We start from the raw sequence: 24,683 nt of genomic DNA on the forward strand, positions 1-24,683 counted from the left end.
ACGCAGATCTGTTTTAATCAGGCCAACCTACAGAGGAGGGAAATAAACAAGTGTATATGGATTAACATATTTTTGTCTTTGCTACTTTAACACTTCTTGGCTTATGTCTTACTAGAAATCTATTATTAATCATTCTATTTGCCTCTTTCCTTATTTGTTTTTATAAATATAAATCGCTGCAGGCTTTTTTCTATTTGTAATGATTCAGCACTGGTTCGAGAGTTTCGTAAACACAATGAAAAATAAGGAGCCGATTGTCAATTTGTAATGCTTCGGTTCTACACTATTTTATTTGTTATACTGGTGAGCGAAACGTTGCACAATGGATTATCTGCACTTTCTCTATAGCAGGTATCGAATCTCATATTTAGCGTCATAAACTTGGCCACCAGCGGGTGATTCATGAACTAAAATGGCGCTCTGACGTCCATTAGAGAGAGATTTGTGTTTGTCTACGTGTGAAACTTTTATAAAGTTCGATGAAGTTGGTGTAAACTGGTTCCACTGAAACACGTTCGTCTTCGTTCTCGTAAACGACAGTATGAAACCGAAATGACACAATTTGGTTTAAAATGGTTCCACTGAAACGCGTCCGTCTTCGTTCTCGTAAACGACAGTATGAAACCGAAATGACACAATTTGGTTTAAAATGGTTTCACTGAAACACGTTCGTCTTCGTTCTCGTAAACGACAGTATGAAACCGAAATGACACAATTTGGTTTAAAATGGTTTCACTGAAACGCGTCCGTCTTCGTTTTCATAAACGACAGTATGAAACCGAAATGACACAATTTGGTTTAAAATGGTTCCACTGAAACGCGTCCGTCTTCGTTTTCCTAAACGACAGTATGAAACCGAAATGACACAATTTGGTTTAAAATGGTTCCACTGAAACACGTTCGTCTTCGTTCTCATAAACGACAGTATGAACCCGAAATGACACAATTTGGTTTAAAATGGTTCCACTGAAACGAGTCCGTCTTCGTTTTCCTAAATGACAGTATGAAACCGAAATGACACAATTTGGTTCAAAATGGTTTCACTGAAACGCGTCCGTCTTCGTTTTCCTAAATGACAGTATGAAACCGAAATGACACAATTTGGTTTAAAATGGTTCCACCGAAACGTGTCCGTCTTCGTTTTCCTAAACGACAGTATGAAACCGAAATGACACAATTTGGTTCAAAATGGTTCCACTGAAACGCGTCCGTCTTCGTTTTCCTAAATGACAGTATGAAACCGAAATGACACAATTTGGTTCAAAATGGTTCCACTGAAACACGTTCGTCTTCGTTCTCGTAAACGACAGTATGAAACCGAAATGACACAATTTGGTTCAAAATGGTTCCACTGAAACGAGTCCGTCTTCGTTCTCCTAAACGACAGTATGAAACCGAAATGACACAATTTGGTTTAAAATGGTTCCACTGAAACACGTTCGTCTTCGTTCTCATAAACGACAGTATGAACCCGAAATGACACAATTTGGTTTAAAATGGTTTCACTGAAACGCGTCCGTCTTCGTTTTCCTAAACGACAGTATGAAACCGAAATGACACAATTTGGTTCAAAATGGTTCCACTGAAACGCGTCCGTCTTCGTTTTCCTAAATGACAGTATGAAACCGAAATGACACAATTTGGTTTAAAATGGTTCCACCGAAACGTGTCCGTCTTCGTTTTCCTAAATGACAGTATGAAACCGAAATGACACAATTTGGTTCAAAATGGTTCCACTGAAACACGTTCGTCTTCGTTCTCGTAAACGACAGTATGAAACCGAAATGACACAATTTGGTTCAAAATGGTTCCACTGAAACGAGTCCGTCTTCGTTCTCCTAAATGACAGTATGAAACCGAAATGACACAATTTGGTTCAAAATGGTTCCACTGAAACACGTTCGTCTTCGTTCTCGTAAACGACAGTATGAAACCGAAATGACACAATTTGGTTTAAAATGGTTCCACTGAAACGCGTTCGTCTTCGTTCTCCTAAACGACAGTATGAAACCGAAATGACACAATTTGGTTCAAAATGGTTCCACTGAAACACGTTCGTCTTCGTTCTCGTAAACGACAGTATGAAACCGAAATGACACAATTTGGTTTAGAATGGTTCCACTGAAACGCGTCCGTCTTCGTTCTCGTAAACGACAGTATGAAACCGAAATGACACAAAATAAACAGTGACCTAAAGTTGACACGAAACATAAAAACACTTCAGTGGAGAAAGTGAATATTTTCACACCATAGAAGCTAAAATTCTAATTTTTAAATATGTGATTTCTGTGTACGAAACAGCATCAGACTCTCATAAAATGGCTTTGTTATATCTACTGAGCGAGCTTTTCATTATGGAGTTGGTTTCTGTCTGCAAGGTAGCAAATTATATTATTTTTGATGTTTGTACTTATGTTTGTCATTCATTTACTAGTTGCTTCTTTAGTTTAGTTTTTAGTTCAGTTAAAACGCTAACTCGCCTTCTAAATATACTCATGTATGATGAAACTGACACCAGCGTCTCTAGCGGTAACGTAGAGATAATATTATCGTAGCAGAAACTTATGTAAATTTAGCATCACATCAGATGTTTTCTCGTGACGTACTCAGTGAATAAATATCCTGCGAGAAGCTTCACTGAGAAAGAGAATCACAATACTTTTAGTGAATTATTATTGGTTAGCGATCAACTTCGTTATTAAAATTTTTGGAACATTTCGTACACTCAATTTTTTTATAATTAGATTTTTTTTCTGTTTCTTCTTCCTGATTCCAATATTCGATATAATATTAATATTTATGATATCGTGTTTATTGACACTAGTGTCAAGTACTGACCGGAAACTTGTTTATGAGCTCTGTTGTGGTAAGTGTTGTGTTTATTTCTAAGTGTTTTTACACTTCAATAATTGTTTTTGTTTGTTTTTGAATTTCGCACAAAGCTATTCAAGGGCTATCTGTGCTAGTCGTCTCTAATTTAGCAGGGTAAGAGTAGAGGAAAGGCAGCTAGTCATCACCACCCACCGCAAACTCTTGGGCTACTCTTTTACCAACAAATAGTGGGATTGACCGTCACATTATAACGCCCCCACGGCTGAAAGGGCGAGCATGTTTGGCGCGACGGGGATGCGAACCCGCGACCCTAAGATTACGAGTCGCACGCCTTAACACGCTTAGCCATGTCGGGCTTATACTTCAATAAATTGTTGTTGTTATTGTAGGGGGCGTTTTTATTTAAGGCCGTTACAAATTTAACTTATGTTTATTGAAATATGGCGGATTCGGTCTTGCTTAATCTGTAACCAAAGAAACTCTAACTATCACGTATAAAAAATCTCGAAATCATAAATCTTTATCTTCTCCTTATTGGTTACCACAAGAATGAAACGTGCGAGAATCACCAATAAGCGACGACTTTGCATATTTTCAACTTACTAAAAAATACCACAAATTATGAAAAGAAATTTGAATTATAAATGTCTTAAAGCAGCCACTCGTTCTGTGAAACATTGTTTTCGGCCTTCTTCGATGGATTCGATACCATAAAACTATATAAACAATGAGTTCGAAACCATAAACTATATAAATAGAGGGTTCGATTCCATAAAACTGTATAAATAATGGGTTTGATACAATAAAACTGTATAAATAACGGGTTTGACACAAGAAAACTATATAAATAATGGGTTTGATACAATAAAAATATATAAATAATAAATTTGATGCAGTAAAATTATATAAATAATGGGTTTGATATAGTAAAACTATATAAATAAATGGTTTGATAAATAAAACTATATAACTAATGGGCTTGATACAATAAACCTATACAAATAATGGGTTTGGTACAATAAAACTGTATAAATAGTGGGTTCGATATTACGTCTTGTTTGTGAAACAAAGAAAAAAAACAAAACCTTATAATATTATTTTCGGTGTCCGTTTTTCTGATTTACCATACGAATACGTTTTTCCACCCACTAACACATCTCTGTGTATTCTTTATCTATGATTGAGATTCACAGCATCATGCAAACGAACACCCAGTTGACAGGAAAAACAAAATATTATACTTAGGTAACGCTAGATTAAGAAAAGGATTTATGAGGAATATAAACTAGAAGTGACAGTGTGGAATAACCGGAGAAAAAGGGAAGTGTACCAGAGCTCTAAAGAAGCAATTTTCCATAGGAATAAAGATACCATTAGAAATTGTTCTAAAGTTATAAGATATGCTGACTGCAAAATTTATTAGGTGTACTTAAGATTGTAAAATATGAACACATTCTCTACGTATGTGTGAGAGATTGATGCATCTAATAGATATGTTTATGAGAGTCTCTTTTGGACCCACTACTACGATTTCAATAAATTTTATTAGTATGAAAGTGCACTTTACTCGAAACTTATGATCATAGTTTTTATTGTTCAAAGGAGTTTAAATTAGAAGTTTCGAACAATTTGACTTTTCTCTCATTGTAAGATGGTTTATTCCCACGCGAGGAAACTCAAGAAGAAAACAAAGTTGAAGGTAGATCAGAATCTTTCTTGGACTTTTATCTTACAATCTGTTCCACTTCAAAACCTCGAAGAACCTCTTGAGTTAACTTTACAACTAATAAACCAAGTAACGTCGTTCATAGAATAATTTTCTAACCGTATAAACGAATAGTTCCTTCGGTTTCGCCAAGAGAGTTCTTGGCGACACAAGTGTAGGAACCGTAGTCTTGGGGTTCAAGGTTCCGAATGGTCAACTGCAACTGGCCCTTGTAGTTTTCTTGCGAAATGTCCATTGTCTCGTACTTATTGTTAGAGATAATGATGACCCCGCCCTCTCGCATCCAGTACGTAACAGAAGTGGGATGAGCTTCAAGATTGCAGTCCAGAACGACGTCCGTGCCCAGAGGAGCCCCAATTAGCTGGTTTGGTATCCATATCATAGGAGAGACTGTTGTGATAAAATATTAGAACAACAGTGTTCATAACTTAGGAAAGGTGGTTAGTCTTTAGAGACTTAAAAGTTAATATACAGATTGAAAGTTAGGTTTAGGAGCCTTAGAGCTTTACTTTAAAGGTTTTAGAATAATATAATTCATCTTAGAATGTTTTTAGAAACTAACTTATAACTGAGGATGGTAGAAAAGTGGAAGTTGAGTAACACAGTTCGTGAGAAGTGAAAGTGAGATCAGGAGAATAAGACATAAAGAAACAGTTGTGGAATAGTTGATGGACAGATAAATACGGTTAGGGTAAAAAATATAGAGACATGGATGAATAACTCAGAAAAGTAACTGGGTGAACTTTAGAAAGGAATAGTCAGAAAAATAGATACAAAAATTCGATGAATAAATGATAAATATACGAACAAAAATTGTTAAAAAATTGGGTTTATGGATAGATTAAATCAAAAATGTTTGAATAAGAGTACAGAGAGATACGATACTCTTCATGAGTGGATAGACAAACTAATGAAAAATATAACTATCAGTCCAAGAGACAGTGAACGGTTATGGAATTGATGGAGAAAGAAAGAAAGAGACAGCTTGATTGATAGATGAAAAAGAAAAAAACAGTGAGTAATTCGGATGATAGATTTCTAGTCAATATCAAATTTCTTACAATTTACTCCCAGGAAAATCCTTTTGCTGACAGCTGGAGGGATTCCGTTAGCTGCGATGCACAAGTAGGCACCCATGTGAAGTCGACTCACTTTGTTGATACTGAGGTAGCTACCGTTCATAGAGTGGACTAGGAGAACAATACCATGGTTACCAGGCATAATATGTTTCAGAATACACACTAGTAGATACATTGTTAGAGGTAACAAGCAATGTAGAACATACGTACTAATAGAAACATGGTTAGAGATAACAAGGAAAGTAGAACACATGTACTAATAGAAACATTGTTAGAGGTAACAAGGAAAGTAGAACACATGTACTAATAGAACCATTGTTAGAGGTAACAAGCAATGTAGAACATACGTACTAATAGAACCATTGTTAGAGGTAACAAGCAATGTAGAACATACGTACTAATAGAAACATGGTTAGAGGTAACAAGGAAAGTAGAACACATGTACTAATAGAAACATTGTTAGAGGTAACAAGCAATATAGAACATACGTACTAATAGAAACACTGTTAGAGGTAACAAGAAAGGTAGAACATACATAGTAATAAAAACATTGTTAAAGGTAACAAGGAATATAAAACATACGTAGAAGCAGAAAAATTGTTAGATATAATATAAAATGTACAACTCAAGTACTAGTAGAAACATTGTTAGAGGTAATAGAGAATGTAGAACACACGCACTAATACAAACATTGTAAGAGGTAATGTGGAACCCACGTACTAGTAGAAACATTGTTAGAGGTAATAGAGAATGTAGAACACACGTACTAATACAAACATTGTAAGAGGTAATGTGGAACCCACGTACTAGTAGAAACATTGTTAGAGGTAATAGAGAATGTAGAACACACGTACTAATACAAACATTGTAAGAGGTAATGTGGAACCCACGTACTAGTAGAAACATTGTTAGAGGAAATAGAGAATGTAGAACACACGTACTAATACAAACATTGTAAGAGGTAATGTGGAACCCACGTACTAGTAGAAACATTGTTAGAGGAAATAGAGAATGTAGAACACACGTACTAATACAAACATTGTAAGAGGTAATGTGGAACCCACGTACTAGTAGAAACATTGTTAGAGGAAATAGAGAATGTAGAACACACGTACTAATACAAACATTGTAAGAGGTAATGTGGAACCCACGTACTAGTAGAAACATTGTTAGAGGTAATAGAGAATGAAGAACACACGTGCTAGTAGAAACATTGTTAGAGGTAATAGAGAATGAAGAACACACGTGCTAGTAGAAACATTGTTAGAGGTAATAGAGAATGTAGAACACACGTACTAGTAGAAACATTGTTAGAGGTAATAGGAGGTTATAGATAAAAGAACATACGCACCAGCAGAATCATTGTTAGAGGTAATAGAGAATGTAGAACAGACGTACTAGTAGAAACATTGTTAAAGGTAATAGAGAATGTAGAACACACGTACTAGTAGAAATATTGTTAGAGGTAATAGAGAACGAAGAACACACGTGCTAGTAGAAAAATTGTTAGAGGTAATAGAGTACCTAGAATAGACGTACTAGTAGAAACATTGTAAGAGGTAACAAGAAACGTACAACACTCGTGCTATAGAAACGTTGTTAGAGGTAATAGAGAATGTGGAACATACGTAGCAGAAGAAATATTGTTAGAGAAAGTACAACACAAGTGCCAGTAGAAATGTGATTAGAGGTAACAAGTACTCTCTGGTAGAATCATTATTAGAGCGAACCAAACATTACTACAAATATTTTTAAATGGAACACATGAAGCCTAATCTTAACTTGTTTGACTCGGATATTTTCGAAAAGCTGCGCCATTGCGTAATGTAAGTTGACCCGTAATTTTGACCTGACAGACGAGAGGTAAGACAATTAGTCAACAACTCACATCGTCAACTCTTGGGTCACGCTAACTTAATAATGGTTTGACTGTTTCTATCATTATGTATATACAGCCCTGACATTGTTTTTTCTCTCAACAATGAGATGCAAACCGTGGATCTTCGAATCGAAAGTTTAGCAAGCTAGCCATAAGTCACACACGGCCAGCTGAGCGGAAAGATATTTTCACATTTCTTGTGAAATAATTCAAGGTAAATATATAATTTGCGTAATAAGTATAAAAGTAGGCAAATTCGCGTTTACCATATTGGCATATGTAGTTTAAGAAGAAATAACACGTTAATAAAGATAATGTTAAAAGATTTCGTAACTTTTTGTTTCTGTTTATTTCTTTTATTACAACACAAACGCAAAAAAATTAACGTTATTTATTTCATTTTATTTCGCGACTGAAGTTAGACACATTTAAAATTATGTTTCATTTTTGTATCTTGCTCTATTAATTATCGAATTCCGTCACACCTCAGATTACCAATCGAACGCCTTAATCCTCGAAATTTGAGGGGCACAGGTTCGAACCCCAGTTGCACCAAACATGCTCGCTCTTACAGCCCGGGGGGCGTTATAATGTCACGTTGAATCCCACTATTTGTTAGTAAATGAGTAGCCCAAGACTTGGCGGTGGGTGGTGATGACTAGCTGTCTTCCCCCTAGTCTTACACTGATAAATTAGGGACGGCTAGCGCAGGTTGCCCTCGTGTAGCTTTGCGCGAAATTCAAACCGAACCAAACCATATTAATCGACATAAGTAACTTGTAATCGTATTAATTCAAGTAAAATATTCACTGACCTTTTTTATTATCCATTGAAATTGCCTCACCATCTTCTCGACGCCACGTAACTTCCGGTTCCGGGGATCCTGAGGCTATACACTTGAGACTTACATTCTCTCCTTCTCTTACGTCAATGTCTTTGCTCGTCAATGATTCGTCGATTTGAGGAGGCACTACAACATAGGCATAAGAAACCGAGAGATGATAATCAATCTGTTTATTTTGTTAAGTTATTTCGACATCTTTAAGAATCATTTCAATTAGATAAAACACAAACAGGAATAATGACACGAAGTTTATCATAGGTGCAAAACCATAACAAAAACGGGCCGGCAGAGCCAAGTGGTTAGAGTCAAGGGTTCGAATCCCCGTAACACCAAATAAGCTCGCCCTTTCAGCCATGGGAGCGTTATAATGTCGGTTAATTCCACTATATGTATTTGCAAAAGAGTAGCCCAAGAGTTGGGGGTGAGTAGTGATGACTAGCTGCCTTCCCTCTAACCTTAGGATGCACAATTGAGGACAGCAAAAGGACATATATCCCGTGTAGCTTTGCGCGAAATTCAAAACAATCAAAATCAGATCAAGCTCGTTATATAAGCTTTGTCTTCCAGAAGCAGAGAAAGCACCTAACATCACTAAGAAACAACATCATTATAAGTTTATTTGAAAGGTTATAAAACGTTTTCCCTGACCGACTCGTGTGTCATTGACAAAAGTCCTTATTACAAGACTTATTTATTCTTATAAAACTACAATATTTCTAACCACAGTCCTTAAGGATTTGAAACTGCTCGTCTAGCCACGGCCCGGCATGGCCAGGTGGGTTAAGGTGTTCCACTCGTAATCCGAGGGTCGCGAGTTCGAATCCCCGTCGTACCTTTCAGCCGTAGGGACGTTATAACCTACGATCAATCCCACTATTCGTTGGTAAAAGAGTAACCCAAGAGTTGGCGGTGGGTGGTGATGACTAGCTGTTTTCCATCTATTCTTACACTGCTAAATTAGGGACGGCTAGCGCAGATAGCCCTCGCGTAGCTTTGCGCGAAATTCAAAAGAAAAAAAATATTCGTCTAGCCACCTAGAATGTCTACAAAACTAATTATAATTTTTCACAATATTTTAGCGCCTTTATCGCTATTATTTATTCAAACCTTATTGTTCCAATGGTCATTCTATTTTCTACATATATGTATATACATTGTTATAAAAGGTCAACATAAAGGGATTAACCCGGTTCATTTGATTCCATTTTTGGTTTCGTTGTTATTAGCCCAAAGCCACACAATGATTGGTTTGGTTTGTTTTAAACTTCGCGCAAAGCTGCACGAGAGTTATCTGCTCTAGCCGTCCCTAATATAGCAGTGTAAGACTATAGGGAAGGCAGCTAGTCATCACCGCCCACCCTCAACTCTTGTGCTACTCTAACCCCCCAGTGGCTCAGCGGTATGTCTGCGGACATACAACACTAAAAACCGGGTTTCGATACCCGTGGTGGGCAGAACACAGACAGCTCATTGTGTAGCTTTGTGCTTAATTCAAAACAACAACAGCTTGAGCTACTCTTTTACCAACAAATAGTGGGATGGATCGTCACGTTATAACGTCCCCACGGCTGAAAGGGGCGAGCATGTTTAGTGTGATAGGGTTTCGAACCCGCGACCCTCGCATTACGAGTCGAGTGCCTCAACCACCTGGTCATGCTGGGTTCTCTACACAATGAGCTACCTTTGTTTTGCATACCATGGGTATAGAGACCCAACTTTTCATATTTTATTTAACGACTCAATACCTAAATTTATTATATATTATTAATGATTGATTAAACCAAGAAACAAATCTGTCTTGTTTTGACCTTTTTCTCTTCACCACCAGGTGCATGAACTCCACCAATAAAAAACGTGTTAATTATATTACATGTAAAAGTTTCTACCAACCCTTATTTTTATTTTACTTATAGAATAATTTGAATTTCTGAGGAATAATTGTTTAAAGAAAAAGCATTTTGCGAGGAAAGTTTCAATATAAAACAGTCGAATTCGCTATCGTATCAAGCTGAGATCATTACTGTTTGAGTGGAATCAATAAACCAATCAAAACTAAGCAACCTGTGTGAACCTCAGTATATACGATATTCAATACTTTCTATTGGCTGACATGCTATTGTTTGTTTGTGACGCGATATAAATATATAATGCAAACAAGATAAAACTAAGAATGTAGTGTTAAACTCTAGTAGAAGTTTCTGATCATTTTCGCGTACAAAAGTTTCCATAGAATAACAAATGTTTTGTTCTTTATATTTACTAACATTAATATAACTTTTAAATAAAAAACGACTGTAATATATTATTAGCTTGCAGCATCTAATATCCTGAAATAGGTTCTCTACCTCCATCTGCCTCTCGGGCATCGTGCTTGTAATATTAGTTGTCATTTATTTTATTCATTATACACAATAATCAAGTTAATTAAAAGGTATTTGTCATTGTGCCTACCCCAGAGTAATTAAAGTCGCAGCACGTGCACGACAAGATTTCGAGATTCGAGAAGCAGTGCTTGAACACTTATATGTCGCAATGGAAAATGACCCTATAATTCATAAATCTAGATACAGCTTTAATTCATAAGCTGAAAACATAAAAAGAGAAATGTGATGTTTGGGGTTATTGAAGTTTCTCATACGAAGAATGAATAAGTATAAGCTAATTAAGCATTATTATTAGGGTAATCTCAAAACAAATACATGAGAAAATTCTTTTTGTTAAGAAAGAACAAAAAATGTTCTCGTTTTTTCCACCTCGATTTCCATTTTAAAAACATCTTCCTCAGCAGAAGACAAAACATTTAATGATATGTTAGATGAGTTAAAAGACACATGAGTTTAACCTGTCCAGTGCCGTAGACGAGATAACTCGTCCAAGCCGATCGGGGTAACACAGTGCCACGGACGAGTTAATTCGTTCTAAATAATACCAACTTGATAACTTCAACGCTAGATGTCAGCACCATACATGAATTTGACCTACTTACAAATTGTTTCACTTTCGATCCAAAATGGCGTCACGAAAAGTTACAAAATGAAAAAAACATTAGAGTTGTATTGTAGCAGCTGAAATACTTGGCAGTCAACAGGTTAAATTTTTTGTTTCACACCTTCTCGGTGGATTGTTTGTTTGTTTTGAATTTCGCACAAAGCTACTCGAGGGCTATCTGCGCTAGCCGTCCCTAATTTAGCAGTGTAAGAATAGAGGGAAGGCAGCTAGTCATCACCACCAACCGCCAACTCTTGTGCTACTCTTTACTAACGAATAGTGGGCTTGACCGTCACATTATAACGCCCCCACGGCTGAAAGAGCGAACATGTTTGGTGCGCCCGGGATTCGAACCCGCGACCCTCGGATTACTAGTCGAACGCCTTAAAACACTTGGCAATTTCCCGGAGGAACAGTGGTAATTTTCTAGGCTAAAGTTGTCGTAGAACAAATAGTTCATTGTGCGGCTTTGTGCTCAGCAAAAAAAAAAACAAACGAATTATTGTATCTTAATCAATACGGTTACGAAGTCTAGTGTAATGAAGCTGATACTAACTACCTGTGTTTGATTCCTGTCTATTCTATACACCGAAATTGTTTCTGAATTTCGCTCAAAGTTACACAAGAGCTATCTTCGCTCCCAGTCCTGAGTTAGTTGTATAAGACTAGAGAAGGCAGCCAGTCATCACTACCCACCGCCAACTCCTGGGCCATTCTTTTACCAATTAACAGTGCGATTGGATGTCGCATTATGACGCAACTCACAGCGTGTTTGGTGTGACGGGAATTCGAACCCGCGACCCTCAGATTACGAGTTAACCCTTCTAAATCCTTGCCATGCCGGGCATCCGCTGATACTGATTACCTCGTCGAATGTTTTAAATCAAACTAAATGATTTCTTATAAACCGGTTGTAGAACCTGTAGAACCACAGAATCGTAACCGTCACACATGAACGACGTCATTAAGAAAGTCCATGCTAACTGTTCTACAATCGGTTTGTAATCCGCGAAATTATTTGTGCTCGTTTTCGACTTTTAACACTGCCGTCCCGAATTCGCAGCTGACAGTTTAAAGGGAGCGATACCGGTTATCTCTTCCAGTGTCAACTATTGAGTTAATTTTGAGTGATCCAATAGTACGACTTTACTGTCTCTCTTATATCGCATCCAATGTATCAAAGTGCTTCTGTAGCAAGAGGTTGCGAACTATGAATTCATGGATTTAAAGGCCACGGTCCTAATGATGTCATGGTTCTTATAATCACATCTGGTGTAAAGATTTGATAGGAAACTAATAGATAATACTGACCAACCACTTTTTATGTATCCCACTTGGTTCTTAATGTAAAAGGTTCAATAGAAACCTATAGGTAATACTGACCAATCACTTTTTATGTATCCCACTTGGTTCTTAATGTAAAAGGTTCAATAGAAACCTATAGGTAATACTGAACAATCACTTTTATGTATCTTACTTGGTTCTTAATGTAAAAGGTTTAATAGAAACCTATAGGTAATACTTACCAACCACTTTTATGTATCCCACTTGGTTCTTCATGGGAGAAGTGTTGATTTGGCACATGTATTGTCCTTTGTCCCTCATCTGTACGTTTTTAATGTGCAACCACCACGTGCGATGGCTGTTGTGAGACACCTGGTAACGAGAATTTCTCGTGATTACACGAGTTGCTAAGGTTAATAAGGTAGACCTGTCTGTGTGGATCCATGCTACCTGTAAATACAAAAGAAACATACGATTAGCGCGACCTTCTTCGAAAACTAAGAGTGTGCTTCTCATATTATCTCAACAACAAGTATGATAATTATATTTGGTAAATGTACTGAAAAAAAAAAAGAGTTATGTAGCCGTCGTAGAAAATCACTCGTGAATAAAATACGCACGCACGCACACGTTTTCCTCTTTTTCATATTTTGGTTTGGGGTAACACAGAGAATCGTTTCGTCTCACAAAGTCCAATACGTTGATTGACTCCGTTATTAAAGCTACGTACCGCGACATACCATCCAAATTCAAGATCAATGATTTATAGTAAGGTAAAGAATTAGTTAATTATAACAGAATTTAAATACGAGAACATTATATTGTTTGTTTTACATTTTTCCACCAAACTACATACAAAAAACTACCTATAAATAGCTACACTCTTCTGGTCAAATAGTGGGATTTGAAACTACTCTTATCGTGTACCTACTGTCCCAAAAGGTGGAGCGGATTTGTATGCCAAAGGTCGACAAACATGAGTTACCGAATGCACAGTCTGTGCATAAAAACAACATTAGAGCATATTAATCTATGATCTTGGACTATAATCGCACACTTGGTGTGTGCACCCACTCACCTGAGGTAATAAAATGGTGTGATAAATTACTGTAATAACTCTTGGTGTGTGTACCCAGTAAACTGAGGTTAGGAAATGGTGTGATAAATTACTATAATCACACTTGGTGTGTGTTTTCAGTAAACTGAGGTAATAAAATGGTGTGATAAATTACTATACTCACACTTGGCGTGTGTACCCAGTAACCTGAGGTAATGAAATGGTGTGATAAATTACTATAATCACACTTGGAGTGTGTACCCAGTAACCTTAGGAAATAAAATTGTATGATAAATTACTATAATCACACTTGGTGTGTACCCAGTAATCTGAGGTAATGAAATGTTGTGATAAATTACTATAATAACACTTGGTGTGGGTACCCAGTAAACTGAGGTTAGGAAATGTTGTGATAAATTACTATAATAACACTTGGTGTGTGTACCCAGTAACCTGAGGTAATGAAATGGTGTGATAAATCACTATAATCACACTTGGTGTGTGTACCCAGTAACCTAAGGTAACGAAATGGTGTGATAAATTACTATAATTACACTTAATGTAAGTACCCAGTAACCTGAGGTAATGAAATGGTGTGATAAATTACTATAATCACACTTGGTGTGTGTACCCAGTAAACTGAGGTAATGAAATGGTGTGATAAATTACTATAGTCACACTTGGTGTGTGTACCCAGTAACCTGAGGAAATGGTGTGATAAATTACTATAATCACACTTGGTGTGTGTACCCAGTAAACTGAGGTAATGAAATGGTGTGATAAATTACTATAATAACACTTGGTGTGTGTACCCAGTAACCTGAGGAAATGGTGTGATAAATTACTATAGTCACACTTGGTGTGTGTACCCAGTAACCTGAGGTAATGAAATGGTGTGATAAATTACCATACTCACACTTGGTGTGTGTACCCAGTAACCTGAGGTAATGAAATGGTGTGATAAATTACCATAATCACACTTGGTGTGTGTACCCATTAACCTGAGGAAATGGTGTGATAAATTACTATAGTCACACTTGGTGTGTGTACCCAGTAACATGAGGTAATGAAATGGTGTGATAAATTACTATAATCACACTGTGTGTGTGTACCCAGTAACATGAGGTAATGAAATGGTGTGATAAATTACTATAATCACACTGTGTGTGTGTACCCAGTAACATGAGGTAATGAAATGGTGTGATAAGTTACTGTAATCACACCCTACATTAAAGAGGGTTTTGATTTATCATTTCGATGTTTTGTAACAAGAAAAAGATATGTTAAGATATGCTTCACCAGTCGGTAAAAATCAACAAACTAATTTTGTGACACACTAAGTGTGAGTGACAGGAAAACTTATGAACACTATAAACAAAATGTTCATTTCTCGATTCAACATAATTAACAAAATTCTGTAAAACATCCCTCATGGTACAAGCATGTAGCAGATTTCCTGTAAATATTTCTTTACGCTACTAAAATGAAGTAGTTATTCCTGTAAACCTCTCTTCACGGTACTATAATGTAGTAGTTATTCCTGTAAACCTTTATTCATGGTACTGGAATGTAGTAGTTAATCCTGTAAACCTTTTATCACGGTACTAGAATGTAGTAGTTATTCCTGTAAACCTTTATTCACGGTACTGGAATGTAGTAGTTAATCCTGTAAACCTTTTATCACGGTACTAGAATGTAGTAGTTATTCCTGTAAACCTTTTCTCACGGTACTAGAATGTAGTAGTTATTCCTGTAAACCTTTATTCACGGTACTGGAATGTAGTAGTTAATCCTGTAAACCTTTATTCACGGTACTGGAATGTAGTAGTTAATCCTGTAAACCTTTATTCACGGTACTGGAATGTAGTAGTTAATCCTGTAAACCTTTTATCACGGTACTAGAATGTAGTAGTTATTCCTGTAAACCTTTCTTCACGGTACTAGAATGCAGTAGTTATTCCTGTAAACCTTTTATCACAGTACTACAATATAGTAGTTATTTCTGTAAACCTTTTATCACGGTAATAGAATGTAATAGTTATTTCTGTAAACCTTTTATCACGGTACTACAATGCAGTAGTTATTCCTGTAAATCTTTTATCACGGTACTACAATGTAGTAATTATTCCTGTAAACTTTTCTTTACGGTACTACAATGTAGTAGTTATTCCTGTAAACCTTTCTTTACGTTACTAGAATGTAGTAGTTATTCCCGTAAACCTTTCTTCACGGTACTAGAATGCAGTAGTTATTCCTGTAAACCTTTCTTCACGGTACTAGAATGCAGTAGTTATTCCTGTAAACCTCTCTTTACGGTACTACAATGTAGTAGTTATTCCTGTAAACCTTTATTCACGGTACTTGAATGTAGTAGTTATTCCTGTAAACCTTTATTCACGGTACTGGAATGTAGTAGTTATTCCTGTAAACCTTTCTTCACGGTACTAGAATGCAGTAGTTATTCCTGTAAACCTTTTATCACGGTACTAGAATGTAGTAGTTATTCCTGTAAACCTTTCTTCACGGTACTAGAATGTAATAGTTATTCCTGTAAACCTTTCTTCACGGTATTAGAATGTTGTAGTTATTCCTGTAAACCTTTCATCACGAAACTAGAATGTAGTTTTTATTCCTGTAAATCTTTTATCACGGTACTACAATGTAGTAATTATTCCTGTAAACCTTTCTTCACGGTACTACAATGTAGTAGTTATTCCTGTAAACCTCTCTTCACGGTACTAGAATGCAGTAGTTATTCCTGTAAACCTTTTATCACGGTACTAGAATGTAGTAGTTATTTCTGTAAATCTTTCATCACGGAACTAGAATGTAGTAGGTATTCCTGTAGACCTTTCATCACGGAACTAGAATGTAGTAATTTTTCCTGGGTACCAGAATCTAGTGGTTTTTCCTGGGTACTATAGTCTAGTGGTTTTTCCTGGGTACTATAGTCTAGTGGTTTTTTCCCGGGTCCTATAGTCTAGTGGTTTTTCCTGGGTAGTATAGTCTAGTGGCTTTTCATGGGTTCTATAGTCTAGTGGTTTTTCCTGGGTACTGTAGTCTAGTGGTTTTTCCTGGGTACTACAGTCTAGTGGTTTTTAATGGGTTCTATAGTCTAGTGGTTTTTCCTGGGTACTATAGTCTAGTGGTTTTTCTTGGGTACTATAGTCTAGTGGTTTTTCATGGGTTCTATAGTCTAGTAGTTTTTCCTGGGTACTACAATCTAGTGGTGTTTCCTGGGTACTACAATCTAGTGGTGTTTTTTGGGTACTACAATCTAGTGGTTTTTCCTGGGTACTACAATCTAGTGGTTTTTCCTGGGTACTACAATCCAGTGGTTTTTGGGTACCAATCTAGTGTACTACAATCTAGTGGTTTTTCCTGGGTACTATAGTCTAGTAGTTTTTCCTGGGTACTATAGTTTATGTGGTTTTTCCTGGGTACTATAGTCTAGTGGTTTTTCCTGGGTACTACAATCTAGTGGTTTTTCCTGGGTACTACAATCTAGTGGTTTTTCCTGGCTACCAGAATCTAGTAGTTATTCCTGGGTACTACAATCTAGTGGTTTTTCCTGGGTACTAGAATCTAGTGGTTTTTCCTGGGTACTATAATCTAGTGGTATTTTTTAAATACTACATTCTAACAGTTTTCCCTGGGTACTAAAATGTGACAGATTTTCTAGGTTAATAGTAATACAATCTAATATTTCCTCCTGCAGAACGACATTGTACTGTATTTTAGTAATTCCTTATGGGTACTATAGTCTAGTGGTTTTTCCTGGGTACTATAGTCTAGTGGTTTTTCCTGGGTACTACAATCTAGTGGTTTTTCCTGTTTACTACAATCTAGTGGTTTTTCCTGGGTACTATAACCTAGTGGTATTTCCTGGGTACTACATTCTAACAGTTTTCCCTGGGTACTAAAATGTGGTTAATAGTAATACAATCTAATATTTCCTCCTGCAGAACGACATTGTACTGTATTTTAGTAACATTGTACTGTGTTTTAGTAACATTGTACTGTATTTTAGTAATTCCTCATGGGTACTATAATCTATCATTTTTATTTCAAAGTTGTTGTGATAGAAGCAAGGCTGTAGATTGCGTTCATTTAGAATTTATTTCGGTCCGACTTGCATTAAGCCAGAATAAATATTTTAGCTGGCGGCAACTTTTGTAAAATTATAGTTCGTCAGTTATTTCAGATTAAACTACATTCAACCATAATCAGAAATATGATCGTATAACAACGCAATAAAATCCACTACAAAAGAGTAAAAAAAAACAAACTTGAAACAGTAAGTATGTTTCTTCCACAACCAACAGGTGGCGGTTTTGATTGACACGCGGGTAAGTAATATTAATATCAAACTCAGTTGTCACCAGAGTAAGAAATTGTATTTGTTTATTTGGATAAATGTACTGTCACATGACAGTGTACTAATACTTCCCTTTCTTGAAAAAAAGTTCAGATCACCTATCACACCAAACATGCTCGCTCTTTCAGAATATGGGGCCACACACCGCCAATTCTTGGGCTACTCTTTTAACAACGAATAGTGGGATTGATCGTCACATTATAAGTCCCCTCACTGTTCGGTTTAAACTGCAAGCATTTTTGTGGAACAGGAACTCGAACCCGAGACCCTCAGGTTGCGAGTCAAGCGCCATGACCAATGGACCATTCCGGGCCTGTTATGTTACTATTAACAATAAATAATTAGGTGATGTGGTATTATATTAGTACTAACAACAGCTACATGGATGGTATTAAATTAGTATTAACAATAGCTACATAGGTAATATAATATTAGTATTAACAATAGCAACATAGGTGGTATTATGTTAGTGTTAACAATAGGTGCATAGGTGATATTGTATTAGTTTTAAAGGTATAAATTTGAAAACAAATAATGGATACTAAATCAAACTGTTAATATATTATTTTGAACTTCAAAGTGTATTCTACAAGCAAGAAATACAGAATAACCGAGACGATTTTTCTGTAAACACAAAAGTCCATCATCTTAATGTTAAAACATTTTTTATATGTTCTCCACCTTCCATAGAAAAACGAAGACTATTTTACGAAATGAACACCAATCGAGATAGCAAACAAAATCAAATAATGACACACCTAGTTATACGAGACTAAATGTTTAGTTACTTCAATTCCTAACTAGATAACCCTGGCCAAGTATATCTAGTGTAGCGGGTATAAATTTACCTAGAATCAATGCCTCCAGACATCTAGCTGTTTTTCCACTTTAATTCTCTGTAACAAAAAACCTCCTTTAGCAGGATGTATTTAATCCATTAGAACAGCTGAACGTTTTCCTCTGGATAGGAAACGCAGCGAAACATTTGATTGCTTTCGGAAAGCATTAACATTAGATATAACACGACTTTGACTTTCAGTTGAGGTTTCTTTAAACCGGGTTTCCAGAAGCTTGGATCGAAATTCTAATCATAGAAAACTATTCAATAAAGTCTTTATATAAATTATGTAACTATGTGAAATCTGAACAAAAGAATTCCATTAACGAACAAAAAAGGTGGACTTCATACAGCCTTTAAAATTACACTTAAAAATAAATAAATATTTATTTGTCAATGTTAAAAAAAATCAGATATATCTAATATCGATTTAAAGATAATCAAAAGAACCCTAGACACATCAAGTACTATCAAATAGAAAATCTGAAGAACACAACACATACCTAGTATTAACATAAATATAAACTAAAGAACATCACATACAGATAATCATAATAACACAACACACATCTAGGATTAACATATAGATAACATAAAGAACACTAGATACATCTAGTATTAACATATAGATAACATAAAGAATACTAGATACATCTAGTATTAACATATATATAACATAAAGAACACTAGATACATCTCGTATTAACATATATATAACATAAAAAACACTAGATACATCTAGTATTAACATATAGATAACATAAAGAACACTAGATACATCTGGTATTAACATATAGATAACATAATGAACACTAGATACATCTGGTATTAACATATAGATAACATAAAGAACACTAGATACATCTAGGATTAACATATAGATAACATAAAAAACACTAGATACATCTAGTATTAACATATAGATAACATAAAGAACACTAGATACATCTAGTATTAACATATAGATAAAATAAAGAACACTAGATACATCTGGTATTAACATATAGATAACATAATGAACACTAGATACATCTAGTATTAACATATAGATAACATAAAGAACACTAGATACATCTGGTATTAACATATAGATAACATAAAGAACACTAGATACATCTGGTATTAACATATAGATAGCATAATGAACACTAGATACATCTAGTATTAACATATAGATAACATAAAGAACACTAAATACATCTAGTAGTAACATATAGATAACATAAAGAACACCAAATACATCTGGTATTAACATATAGATAACATAATGAACACTATAGACATCTAGTATTAACATATAGATAACATAAAAACACTAGATACATCTCGTATTAATATATAGATAACATAAAGAACACCAGATACATAGTATTAACATATAGATAACATAAAGAACACTAGATACATCTAGTTTTAACATATAGATAACATAAAGAACACTAGATACATCTAGTATTAACATATAGATAACATAATGAACACTAGATACATCTAGTATTAACATATAGATATCATAAAGAACACTAGATACATCTAGTATTAACATATAGATAACATAATGAACACTAGATACATCTAGTATTAACATATAGATAACATAAAGAACACTAGATACATCTGGTATTAACATATAGATAACATAAAGAACACTAGATACATCTGGTATTAACATATAGATAGCATAATGAACACTAGATACATCTAGTATTAACATATAGATAGCACAGGGAACATTAAATACATCTAGTAGTAACATATAGATAACATAAAGAACACCAAATACATCTGGTATTAACATATAGATAACATAAAGAACACTAGATACATCTAGTATTAACATATAGATAACATAATGAACACTAGATACATCTCGTATTAACATATAGATAACATAAAGAACACAAGATGCATCTGGTATTAACATATAGATAACATAAAGAACACTAGATGCATCTGGTATTAACACAGAGATAACATAATGAACACTATAGACATCTAGTATTAACATATAGATAACATAAAAACACTAGATACATCTCGTATTAATATATAGATAACATAAAGAACACCAGATACATAGTATTAACATATAGATAACATAAAGAACACTAGATACATCTAGTATTAACATATAGATAACATAAAGAACACTAGATACATCTAGTATTAACATATAGATAACATAATGAACACTAGATACATCTAGTATTAACATATAGATATCATAAAGAACACTAGATACATCTAGTATTAACATATAGATAACATAATGAACACTAGATACATCTAGTATTAACATATAGATAACATAAAAACACTAGATACATCTAGTATTAACATATAGATATCATAAAGAACACTAGATACATCTAGTATTAACATATAGATAACATAATGAACACTAGATACATCTAGTATTAACATATAGATAACATAAAAACACTAGATACATCTCGTATTAATATATAGATAACATAAAGAACACCAGATACATAGTATTAACATATAGATAACATAAAGAACACTAGATACATCTAGTATTAACATATAGATAACATAAAGAACACTAGATACATCTAGTATTAACATATAGATAACATAATGAACACTAGATACATCTAGTATTAACATATAGATAACATAATGAACACTAGATACATCTAGTATTAACATATAGATAACATAAAGAACACTAGATACATCTCGTATTAATATATAGATAACATAAAGAACACCAGATACATAGTATTAACATATAGATAACATAAAGAACACTAGATACATCTAGTATTAACATATAGATAACATAAAGAACACTAGATACATCTAGTATTAACATATAGATAACATAATGAACACTAGATACATCTAGTATTAACATATAGATAACACAATGAACACCAGATACATCTAGTATTAACATATAGATACCACAAGGATCACTACATACATCTAGCATTAGTTACTGTAATCTACATTACTGACTATAAGCTGTATTACTGACTACAAGCTGTATTAGTTACTGCAATCTACATTACTGACTATAAGCTGTATTACTGACTACAAGCTGTATTAGTTACTGTAATCTACATTACTGACTGTAAGCTGTATTACTGACTGTAATTCACATTAGTAGCTGTAATCAATATTAGTAAGTGTAACCTACATTATTGTCTCTAATCTCTATTGGTTACTATAATTTACTTTTGTGACAGTAATCTGTATTACTGACTGTAATCTACATTCGTGATTGTAATATATATTACTGACTGTGATCTACATTACTGACTATAAGCTGTATTAGTTACAATAATTCACCTTAGTTAGTGCAATCTATATTACTGACTGTAAGCTATATTGGTGACTATAATTTATGTGAGTGCAAACTTCATTACTGACTGTAAGCTATATTGGTGACTATAATTTATGTGAGTGCAAACTTCATTACTGACTGTAATCTACATTAGTTATTGTAATCTCTATTACTGACTATAATTTACATTAGTGATTTTAATCTACAATAGTGACTGTACATTGTTCTACTGACTGTAATTTATCCATACATTCCGTTTCCTCTATTATAAAACAGGATATTTTCCAAAAAACATGTGCATATGTTCTGGTTAAAATACAGGGTGTTTAGAAAGTCACTGAGCAGTTTTGTAATCATATGTCTATTCAGTCCATTTCAAACCAGCGACTGATAGCGGTGTTTAGAAACAAAATAAGAAGGATCCAGGCCTGTATTGATGCCAACAGGGGTCACTTTCTACATTGTTTATAATTGTCATTCATATTTACCTCCTGTATTCTATATTGAAACATGTCTGTTAATAAATATATAAGTGCACAGTGACTCTCCGAACACCCTGTGTATGAAATTATGTTTACAACAGCTAGCTACATATAATAAATCTGTGTTTTGTGAAGGTTTATCTTGTGATCTATACATGTTTGTTATATAGTTTCATACGACATCATAGAATAATGTGTGACGTCGAAATATTTAGCCACATTGAAATTCTTTTGTTTTAACCCTAGTTAGGCTATTCTTTGATTTTAATATTCTTCTAACGTGTGTTGTCGTTCACCTAAAGTGTAGTTAACCCTAACCAACAAAGCTTGAATGTTAAGATACATATTCCTGTTGTTGGACAAGAAAGCGGGTAACTTTATTTCAGACTAGAAAGTTATGTTAAATAACAGTGGCGCCGTCACTGTTAAATAAGAAATTGGTTAATTCGTTTCATTATAAAACTATTTTGATTTTCTAAACAAAAACAAAAAATATTTTTTAAGAGTTTGGAAACTTTCTTTACTACCTGTAAAACGCTTTAATTTCTAGAGAATTACGTTCTGAATGTCTGAAGACATGCGCAATATCTCATTAAATAGGCGCGAATGTTTTGTCATAAAATTGATTGTGTTTACCTTGTCTGATTTTTACTTTTATAGTAAAATATTGATAACAAAGTTTATATTTCCAGTCAAAGCTCAATCAATTGATTTGATTTGGATTTTGTGCAAAGCTACACGAGGGCTATCTGCGCTAGACGTTGCTAATTTAGCAGTGTAAGACTAGAGGAAAGGCAGCTAGTCATCACCACCCACCTCCAACTCTTGGGCTACTATTTTACCAACGAATAGTGGGATTGACTGTTACATTATAACGCCCCTACAGCTGAAAGGACGAACATGTTTTGGGTGACAGGGATTCGAACTCGCCACCCTCAGATTACGAATCGAGTACCTTAACCACCAGGCCATGATGGGCCAGCTCAGTAGACAACAAACTATCTAATGTTTATATAACACTTTGTTCACTCCATAGCAGTTGCTATTTTGTAATGAGATTGCAGGAATCACCATTGAAACACAATTACTAAATGCCAGTTTTCATCAACAGGGGGCACCTCTTCACCACTCACTGTTCATCAACTTAATATCAGTTATTTACAGAACCTTAATTATTCGTAGGTTATCCTTCTTTAATACTAATCTATCATCTAAATTGTTTTCAAAATTATTTGTTCATATACGTTTGTTTAAATATTTTAAAACGATCCCAGCTACGAAGGTAGATGTGAGCCCTGCTGTCTCGAGATAGCTGTTTACGACTGCAATATTTACCAAATCGACAACGCAATATTGCTCAGGGTAAATCTACAGATAATGAAATAAGCCATAACTTTTTGACGAAAGAATATTCATAGTCTGAGAAAATTAATTAATGTTCAACCGAACAACAAATGTTTCTATGATAAGAACCTCAGTACTATTAGTGGTAGGAAGACGCTTGAAAGACGACAAACCGCTTGAGGTTTTAATAGTCTAAGAGTGTTCGTTTGTTTGTTTGTTTTTAATTTCGCGCAAAGCTATTGGAGGGCTATCTGCGCTAGCCGTCCCTAATTTAGCAGTGTAAGACTAAAGGGAAGGCAACTAGTCATCACCACCCACCGCCAACTCTTGGGCTACTCTTTTACCAACGAAGAATGGGATTGACCGTACATTATAACGCCCCTACAGCTGAAAGGACGAGCATATTTTGGGTGACAGGGATTCGAACCCGCGACCCTCGGATTACGAGTCGAACGTCTTAACCCACCTAGCCATGCCGGGTCTTAATAGGCTTAGAAACAAAATCTAAGCAAATCTGGATCAAAGTTTTCAGCGATAAACTGATGGTTATGGGTTATGAAAATTTACCCACCAATCCAAAAAAATCAATGAGTTTGATTTTAAAGCGTTTTTTAGATCATTTAGGTGGATAAGAAGTTA

At 34.9% G+C, this 24,683-nt stretch overlaps 1 protein-coding gene across 1 annotated transcript in view; it reads right to left on the reverse strand.

Moving 5' to 3' along the window:
* The window catches only part of LOC143242991 (neurotrimin-like), a 41,495-nt gene that overhangs the window by 11,308 nt on the left and 5,504 nt on the right, over positions 1-24,683 (reverse strand). The window contains exons 2-5 of the mRNA XM_076486600.1: positions 12,875-13,082; positions 8,331-8,486; positions 5,620-5,748; positions 4,658-4,948 (exon numbers count right to left, since the gene is read on the reverse strand). Coding sequence (XP_076342715.1) covers positions 4,658-4,948; positions 5,620-5,748; positions 8,331-8,486; positions 12,875-13,082 — 784 coding nt within the window. The remainder of the gene's footprint in view (positions 1-4,657; positions 4,949-5,619; positions 5,749-8,330; positions 8,487-12,874; positions 13,083-24,683) is intronic.

This window comes from Tachypleus tridentatus, unplaced genomic scaffold, assembly GCF_004210375.1.
Source record: "Tachypleus tridentatus isolate NWPU-2018 unplaced genomic scaffold, ASM421037v1 Hic_cluster_2, whole genome shotgun sequence".
NCBI classification, from domain to species: domain Eukaryota; kingdom Metazoa; phylum Arthropoda; class Merostomata; order Xiphosura; family Limulidae; genus Tachypleus; species Tachypleus tridentatus.